Source organism: Pyxicephalus adspersus, chromosome 7, assembly GCF_032062135.1.
Source record: "Pyxicephalus adspersus chromosome 7, UCB_Pads_2.0, whole genome shotgun sequence".
In the NCBI taxonomy this organism is placed as follows: Eukaryota; Metazoa; Chordata; class Amphibia; order Anura; family Pyxicephalidae; genus Pyxicephalus; species Pyxicephalus adspersus.
The window spans coordinates 46,714,068-46,724,131 of record NC_092864.1 but is presented as its reverse complement, the minus strand read 5'-3'; the positions used below and the strand labels follow the sequence as shown (position 1 = coordinate 46,724,131).

Below are 10,064 nucleotides of genomic sequence, written 5' to 3'. Positions count from 1 at the left end.
GACTCTCAACAATAAAGCTTTTCCCAAACCTTTACTACATTGTATATGATACATTAAAACTGCACTGATTAAATTTAAGATGTGGGGAGGACACTCCATAGAATGGAAGAAAATTCACTGGCTTTTTAAAACCTACGTTCACAGATGTGATGATGAGGAAACAAAGCTGTAATCATTTTCCTTGGTACAGTTTTTGTTATGGGGGACACATACCTGATTTACATTTTAATGATATTGGTGATGGAATGATTGTGTATAACTAAAGAACAAATATTAAGAAGCTACTAGTGACAACAGTAATCATCGTATGAAGATGTGCATATAGACACAGCGCAATCAGGATTCCACTCCACGTGTAAATAAGAGGGGCCCTACACTCATGACATGGAATGAGGACAAACGAAGATCAGAAAGGGGAATTCCTAATAACTCATACTTGTTAGACTGAGTGAGACTTGCTTATTTGTAATCAGTGCTCAAATTCAAACTCATAATTTTTGGCTAGAGCCATGTCAGGGTAGGGAAAACTTGGCAGAGTAGATAATAACTGAGGGCCCCTTCACACCATTGCTTTGAGTAATGAATGTTATGTGTTAATACACTGCGGTGTGCAGGTACATTTGTTTTATTTTTTGGCCACCCTAGTACAAGCTTGATAGCGTATTCAAATAAATAGGCCGCCTTTATGGATGTGAACAGACACTATAACAAGCACTATTGCACCAGATTGGACAGGTATGAAGTTAGCCCTAAACTTCTCTTTTTCCCCCTGTTTGAAGATAGGATAGAAGATGATTCAGGGCTTGTTCTTACTGCCATTTGTGATTTAATACATTGTGTTTGACAGTGAATTTATGTGAATGGGCTGCCAAATGTGGTACATCAGACAAATATAATCCAGGCTGCATTTTTTAAAGTGACTGTGTGTTGCTATGTTGTAAGTGGCAGTACATTCCTAAAAAGTATTTGGAGTGCAAATAACAATGAATAGCAACCAGAGCAACAATGCATGTGCTGTGCTTTAACATAAGCCTTTCCATATAAAAGCACATGCTTTAATGCAATGCACTAATATACTGTATATGACCCCTCATTCTAAATTTGTCACTACTTCCTGTCCCAATGACAACTGTCCCCAGGATATAAAAAGAGGACAAACCTACATAACAGAGACATTTTAAAGTTTAAATATTTTAGCTGCAGATACAGATTAAAGTGAACCTACCTTTTGCCTATGTAGAGCAAAAAAAATAGAATTATTTGAAAATTACCCTCCCTTGCAAAACAAAGCTATCCTCATTTTGCTCCTCAACCACTACATTAAGCTACCAGAAAAATGGTAAGGAAGCCCCATGTATGGTCTCTGCCACTCGAGCTTCCACAGGTCAAAGAACCTGGTCTCAGGGACAATCTTGAGCATTTTCTTCTCTTTTAGCAGCTGTGCAAAGTGGCAGGGAGCAATGGAAAATTCAGTATATGTTACTGGAGAGGGTGCATTAATACTAAGCTGTTTCATTACCCTGCATGGACAATGAACAGCATTCCTGTGCTATAAGTTAAAAATCCGAGGTGAGGGCCAGCATTGAAATTTGCAGACCAGAGCACACTAAGATTTTAGAAATCTTATGAGAGCTACATGAAATCTAAGCAGGCATTTGGGTTCCTTAATGTACCTGCTACTATTCTTTTATACAAATCTAATATTATTTCACTTAACTCCTATATAGTCATCCAGGCATAAAATAAATTTCTTTTGTTACATGTATTACATACTTAATTCATATATGATACCGGGATCCTTGGTCACAGGGACATATTATTAATAGGAGATACACCGAGAAAAAGCTTGCATTTACAGCATGAATTCTCATTCTTCTCCTAACCCTGACCTTGTCCAGGTATGAAGGACAGAGGCAAAAACAAGCACCAGGACCCCAGTCTCCATCCACCAATATGGAGATGTGGATGATGGTTTCTCAAAAATTTTCCATTGCAATTCTGTTCTAGGGCACTTACTGTTAAACTTTAGTATTTGAATTCCAACCAAGAGCACACACATTATTCCTGAATAATTGGTCTTAATTTTAGATACATAGTGAGTAAAAGTAAACAGCCCTGAAGCTATTAGCCTGAAGCTGACCTTGAGTCCCATGGTGCAGGCAGCAGACCTGTGAATTAGGCCTGATGAGTGGCAGGAGAAAATGTCTGTAATGTGCTGGAATTATCCTCTTGCAACATCATCTGATACACAGGGCACACATTATGCTAAAAGGCTACATTGAGGCAACATGAAAAGGAATTAGAGCAGGAAGAAAACAGGTGGGCTTGACTTTCATAAATAAAACAATGGCTTATTGAAAACTGAAGAGTCAATTGGCTGCACACAATCATTCAATATTTAGTTTGTAGGAAGGTTCAGTGAATGGATATTCTAAAACTATACATATTGGTATTAGATTTAACTAATTTAGAGTAAACAGGCCTGAACAGGAAATATTGGAATTCTGTCATTTACCATAAAGGTTTCTACTACAATATCCAGTGGGATACTTTTTGCATGTAAGCCCCTGTACTGCTAGCACCAGTGTAAAACTAGTCTGCCCTATATATGGGTGTTAGGTCAATGTTCAGTCATAGACATCCACTGGAGAAATTAAAGTTCCATGATCAGGCAGCTCAATATCACAGAAAGGGACAGGCAATGTCCCTTCTGCATAATCCCTCCTGCCTTATCACTCCGGGTATCTGGTGTAAAAATGAGCTGCACATGAACAGCATCAGCTTTGGTTTCCAGGATATGCAGCAATCCCAGTTTTCCCTGCCTATGCCGGGACTGGATGAACTCCACCACGCCTACTTGGAACTTATGTCTTCCTGGAAGAGAAGAAAAAAGAAGATGGTGGCGCTCTACAAGAGATAGGTGAGTTTGGGGGGGGTTTACCTCTGCTTTAAAGCAAATTAACGGCAGCAATCTAATGCGACCTGAGGCACCGATTGAAAGATGGAATTAGCCCTGTTTCGATCTAACCTCAAGAGATTCTCAACTTGACATACAACCTGTAAATATGAGTGTTCACCATAAATATAGTGTTGGAATTTTTAAGATTTTCTAAATGTTTTCAAACTTTTTGTAACACGTAGGGATGTTTTTGAAATGTCTAGAGTGACTTATACATACTAACATTGATCAAGGTCAACTGGGTGAGCTACTAGGTTTGTGGTCATGTTGATCGGCAAAACATTTCAGCAACATTACAAATAAAAAAGCATCCACATATATTGCTGTAGAATGTAAAATCTTTTTTTTGTAAAATCATACCTCGGGTGCCATCCAGAAGGGTGTACCCACAGAGGTGTTTCTGCGGAGGCGGGCACTGGTGAGCTGTGCTGAAACCCCTGTAAAAAAAAAAATGACATAATTTAGCCTGTGATATGCTTACTGAATCTACATCTAGCTGACTAACATACTGGTTACAAATATGAGATAATATTTTGGGTGGTCCTACAATATATGAGGTGTACATATATATATTATATATATTATTATATTTATATAGTTTTGGATAGAGTGCGGTGAAGACTGCCCAGCTGTAAATGGTGCCAGAATGCCTATTACTTCCTGCTCTGACTTCTGTCACCTGGGTGGAAGTTAAACTTTCACTACCATGCATGAAACCAGTTTTTTTATCTGTACTATTCTATCTGTAGGAATATTAATATTATTAAAATTATTACTAGTATTTAAATAGTGCTGACATATTACGCAGCACTTTACAAAGTCTATAGTCATATCATTTATTAGCTGTCTCTCAAACGAGCTCCCAATCTAATCTCCCTTCCATAGTCTTATGCCATTAACAAAGTCTAAGGTCAATTTTGGGGGGAAGCAAACTAACATAATTGCATGTTTTTGGAATGTGGGAGAAACCCGGTGTACCCAGAGGTAACCCCTGCAAACACGGGGAGAACATGCAAACTCCTGGCCAAGATTTGAACCTGGGACCAGACCAGAGTGGTAACCACTGAGCCACTATACTGCCATCGTTTGTGTCTGCTGTCTGTCATGCACAAGAAGAATTCAGCCCAAGGGGGACACAGACAGCAATAGACAATTGACAGTCATCCTGAACCTTTCCCACCCTACCAAAAATCTGTATAGACTTTCCTATCAAGATTTACTCTCAGTTCCGCTCCTGGAGACGCAACTGGTAGATAGTAAGATGACAGCTCTCTAACATGAGGGTAAATCCCCCACAAATGTTGTCATTAAAACAGATGTTTCCATTGGAAGATTTCCCCTTTTCTTTGTCCAGTGACAACTAAAGATTTTCTGTTCTGGTGACAATGATCACCAGGGCAAATGGAATGATTCCTGCCAGTTGGAGAAAAAGACAGTTTGTTCTTTATATTTACATTAAAATATAAATTATAGGAACCAAAAGTACTATATACTTTCCTACAACTTACTATTCAATAAAAATAGTATTCAGAAGGAAATCTGAAATCTTCTTAAAAATGGTCCTCTGAAAAGCATTTGCCTTTGACTATATTGTATGTATTGTATTATTTTGCTGCAAAAACCTAAAATAATTACTATTTTTCCAGGACCTACTGCAGTCCTTGTCACAAATGTAAGTGAATGTAACAAGTTACATAGCTGAGTGAGAATTGCAATTTATAGCCCCATTGTGCAGTTGTTTGCTGTTGATTGCAGATGACAGGCCCCATTTAACTTATATAGAGTCCCACCAGAGTTTACATTGGTATAAAGGCCACTGTGAGAGATTTGGCGATCTTTGTTGTAAAAGGCCATAAATTCAATTCTTTTGTATTGCTAAAGGTGGCCACAGACATCCAGATCTCTATTTTAAATGACAATGACTGCAATAACTGTGCAGAGATCAGATTAGAACATGACAATTGAATTAAAACATTGATTGGACTAGTTGTAAAAATTAGATTTAGACAGTATATTGAGATACCCACTTAAAATTGTGTAATTGTTTCATTAAATGAGCTTGTATAGTGAACTGTATCAACCATTAACATCTTGCTGTTTGTGTAAGTATTCACCCATAAAGATGAAAAAAGTTGTCACAAAAGGAATAAGCGCCTGCCTACCTTTTTTCTGCCTTTGCTGTCAGTCTGAGTTACTGACCAGAATAAAGCATTCATTATTGAAAGTCAGCATTAACAGAGCTTTGATGATATGGTACTGTTGCACCCAACACTGAATGTGGTGGTGGGATTTTAGAGAAAGGGTTTAGTTTAGTGTTAGGGTTAACTTAAAAAGTTAACAATTGCTCTCTTAGAGGAAATATCTGGATATGTTCTTTGTGCCTAAGCAGCACTCTTAAAAGTTTAGCTTTTTCCTGAATTCCTCATAAAAACAGCAGTGCATTTCATGTATCCTGAGCCTGATAGGTATATAAATATGCAATGTAGGATCATATATATGACACAGTGTTCTTGACTGCTAGCAATATTTGGAGTGAGATTTGGTGATTGGGGATGTTACTACCATGATGTTGAATGTTCATCTTGCTGAGGTGGAAGCTGTATATGAAGAACTCTAAATGAAAAAATTCTGCAGTTCTATGCTTTCTTTGTTTATCACCCCACCAATCATCATTTCACCTGTCAATTCTGCTCAATGGTCTACTTGCTGGATAGGAAGCTGTACATGAAGAATTCGAATGCAAAAATGTCCCTGCTTCATACATTTTGAGGATCTATGTTTTCTCCAGCTATCACCCCACCAATTATCAGATCACTAGTCAAAGAGTTGTTCAATGCTTTTGTTGAACTGTAATGCAAGGATCTTCATGCTTCACACATTTATACTTTCTCCACCCATCACCCCACTAGTCCAAAGTGAAGCATCTCCGACATAGGAAGCAAAGTTCTGCTTTTGACAAGATGGCTGCCTCAAGTTGGAAATGGGTAAAAAAGAGGGCAAGGAGCCACCAGCGAGTACCAGTGACTATCCTTTTGCCCTCCACTTTTTTGGGGTAGAACATCCACAGTACAGGTGCTCTTTAGGATGGAGGGAAGATTAAGTACAGTAGAACCTCGGTTATCCAGCACCCACGGGGAATGGCCGATTCTGGATAAGTGTAGTTTCCAGATAACTGAGGTTAATTCCTTTTTCCTTTTCTCAGCTATTCTGCACTAGACTTGAATGGGGAGACTTGTCCCCATTCACCTCTAGTGCTGAATAGCTGAGAAAAGGAAAAGGGGTTTCCCTTTTCTCAGCCAATCACAGAGTGGAGCAATCAGCTCCGCTCTCCTGATTGCTCCTGCAGCCCTAGCAGAGCTGTGGTATGTGTTCTTGGGTGCAATCAAGAAAGTCGGTCTGTCCGGTGCCAGTTATCTGAATTTTCCAGTTACCTAAGTTCCGGATAACCAGGGTTCTACTGTAATAAAGTTTCCTTTTAGGTGATAGGTTACATGTGAGGGTTAGGGCAAGATTTTAGTAGTAGTCAAGTTAAATGTGAGGTTTTAAATGGTAAGACAATGTATGTCTACATTCACTTTAAGATTTTTTAAGTTAGGATTTTAAGGATTCAAATAGAGGGAGGTTTAGGGGTGCTTAAACATTATGATGGTCATACCCTATTATTAAAAGATCAGACATGTACTGACTGTAAACAAGCTTTTCATTAATATTTGCTATATATAGACTTCCAAAGTTGCCTTCAATGCAATCTGATCATGGGGAGAAACACAGGTCAGGAGGTATTTATACACACAAAGCCATTCACATCACAGCAGGATGCTGGCTTAGCAGGTGACAGGTGTTAGATGTACACTGCTCCTATAGGTTTCCAGAGGAGAGTTGTTCTATTGTGAAATGACATTCTCAAGGTTACCAGGGACTTCTATTACTATCAGTATATCTCGGAACACAGCCAGTAATCAGTCAATTTCACGTCTCTTCTGGATGCCGTCAGTATAATCCGTACATTTCATATGCTGGCAGAAGAAAAATTTCCACTGCTCTTGCAGAGGTATCAGTAAAAGTAGCAGGGTCTGTTGCTTTTGATTTTTAACAATCATATTTATATCTTACTAGCCTGTTGTAAACCAGTATATCAATGCTACAATGTCTTTATAAACCTTATTAAAATTAGATGGGCACAACTATATTTCTTCTTAACGTATGTAGGTGCTGCATCCTTCATTGCAATGCTACATATTGAATAAGGTTTCTCATCTTAATCAATGCAAGTTTAAACAGACAGGTCTGTTTTGCCACATTCAATTAATCTATCCATTGTAACAATTATTAATCAATGAAATACAGATCTCCCTCCAGTGCCCCACTTACAAATCTTTATATTTTGCAATAGAAACACAGAAACACAAGCATGTAAACCTGTAAAAGTCACAACAAAAGCCAAACGTTTTCCACTTGGACAGAACTGGGAAGTGTTAAAAACCCTGTGAGACTTTTTGCCATCTATGTCCTTTGAGGGCATTTCTATCTAACAAAGTAAGAGGAAATCTTTCCAACGTAAGTAAATTTTACTTCTAGACCTGCTACCAATGCAAGTTTCTTTATTTCTACGTTGGGGACAACTCAAAACTTCCCATGGATTTCCTATCACTTTTATTTACATTGAGCACCCCCATCACTCTATCCAAAAAGTACACTTAACCCATTAAAATGTTAATTGAAACTGCATATGTATAAAACATAATCTAAAGCTTTGATTTGAAATACATTTGTGATAGCCACTGAGTGGTATGTTAAAAAAAAAACGTTTACTATCGGTGAGGGGTGGTCTTATAAAAAATGAGCTCTAGGCAAATTTGAAGCAGGGCCCCTAACTGCACAGCACTCTAGCTCCCCGCATCCCTGTCATTCTGTAAATAGAGGCCCTGGGCAATTGTGCTGTTTGCATTAGCCTAAAAAGGGCCCTGTAATGAAGGCATAATAAACTACTGCCTCTGAAATATCCCACATAGGCAAGATGGGGGGGGGGGGGGGGTAGTATTATTACTATTTGTGTAAATGTTTTAGTAGGAAAAGGATGAGGGGAATAGCAAAGAGCAATGGTCAGAAAAACTAAATGACTATTCTGGTTTCACCTTTCATAAACTTGAATTCATTAGAACAACTAAAGATAATTATTTAGATTTAGTATCTTTCTTGTCATCTCTGCTCTTTGCCCTAATAAAAAGAGCTAATTTGTTTCCCCTATTGATATATGAATAGAATGTGTAAATCAGTAGAATTGTCTGCTCTTGTCTGTCTCTTGCTCTCTCTTTGTTTTTGCTTTCATTTCAGCCAGGCTTATATCAACTGCCATAATCACAAATTAAATAGATCCGCTGGTTTCAAGACCCATAGGACCACTTTACCTTCTGCTCACAGGGAATAGCTCAGCTCCGGGCTATTAACACCATTTGTGAGAAATGAGTAATTTCTTTTCATATGCAAAAGATGGAATATTGAATTTAAATGAGAGAATGACAGCCCTGGAATAGACACAAGCAGATTGCCATGGAGTGGCTAAATAAAAGGCTTCCTCCATCTTTTTTTTTTTTTTTTTTTTTACAGCTTACTACTAGATTGTTTGCAGCCACCCAAAACAGATTATCTGACAGGAACTCAGAGGGAGCCCCATCTGTTAGACTCCAAGTATCCATAGCTTCCTGCTGAACATTATCGCTTAAACCTGTGGCGCATTTCCAGCTTCCAAACAGACAGCAAATTGGTAGGATAGGAAACAGTAAGAAGCAAGCAGCGATTACCCAAGTCAACCAGCTTGACTCCTCCTTCTGTTGTCAGAAGTATATTGTTCCCTTTCACGTCACGATGGATGATTCTATTATTGTGCAAGTGCTGGAGACCCTAAGGAATGAAAGACAAATATGTATATATAAAGTAATAATTACTCCCGTTTTATATAATTACTCTGCTATTAGAATGTTAATGGTAAGTCTACTGTTCATGCAGAAGGAACATCTGTCCAGCCACACACAGAACCGATACATCCTTGCTGTGATCACAACAGGTATCATATAGTGAGATTACACAGGATATCACAAACGTTGAAGATAAATGATAAGAGACAGACTTTAGCTATTACATACTAGAAGATGGTTAGAAACTAGCAAAAATCCAAATGCCAGCATGCCCAACAAGAAGAGGTTCCCCAGGCCTTCGGATTTTTTCAGCATTATGCAAATAACAAACTTTGGGAATCAGTCCGCTCAGGACTTTTTATATTTTCTATTTTTAATATTTTATGATATACTGATTTCTTATAAGCTTTGGTAGTTCTGCTAGCAAGCTATTGGGTGGCATTTCTCAGGACATTGCACTTGCTTAATCTATAAGAGGGTTGCATTCTTCCTGCTGATTTTTAAAGTAAATATAAAGCCAAAATCTTTTTATTTTTTTTTTTTTCAATAGAGTGCTAGTGGCCTAGAACTTTTGCCAGGATTTTATGATAGTCTGTCTCCCTATTAGAGAGACTAACCCTCCCCTAGACTAAAGGAAAGATCTTAAATTGTCATTAGAACAGGAATAGAAGTAGACTTGTAATGTTTGTTTGAAGAAAAACTGGCTCAATTTCACTTGATTTAAAGAAATTACCATAATATTGTTATTTTTAAACTTTATTTATAAAGGCAGTTTGATTTAAATTGGGGCTAAAATTGATAAAAAAAATAAGGACTAAATAGGTTATTTGGCCCAACAGCATCCACCTAAAATTAATGCAACATGCATATAAATGATATAGCCTAATCCATTGCAACTGGTACTGCAAAAACATTATGGTGCCCACAGACATTTGGATGATTTTCTTCTTTTATGTGAAGTTTTGATATCATTAGCTAAGCTGGATTGGAACATGCTCATTATTGATTTGTACCCCTAGATAGGGTACATGATGACTGTGGATAAAGTTGAAAAGGTTGCATGGCCATGGGGTGAATAGACCAGAAGTTAAATACGGATGGAAGAGGACATTCCTTCCTTTTGCTGATTGTGTGGGCCATTGTAGAAAAGCTTAAATTAAAGCTAAACTTTAGGTAGATATTTAAAACAA

At 37.9% G+C, this 10,064-nt stretch overlaps 1 protein-coding gene across 2 annotated transcripts in view; it reads right to left on the bottom strand.

The window, feature by feature from the left end:
* Positions 1–8,816, bottom strand: part of MYO3B (myosin IIIB) — a 152,803-nt gene extending 143,987 nt beyond the window's left edge. For both annotated transcript variants that reach the window (XR_011921729.1, XM_072418312.1), the window contains exons 1-2: positions 8,761–8,816; positions 3,320–3,396 (exon numbers count right to left, since the gene is read on the bottom strand). Coding sequence is in view for 1 of the 2 variants with exons in the window: in XM_072418312.1 (XP_072274413.1) it covers positions 3,320–3,331 (12 nt within the window). In the remaining variant the exon portion in view is untranslated. The remainder of the gene's footprint in view (positions 1–3,319; positions 3,397–8,760) is intronic.
* Between the last annotated feature and the right edge of the window lie 1,248 nt (positions 8,817–10,064).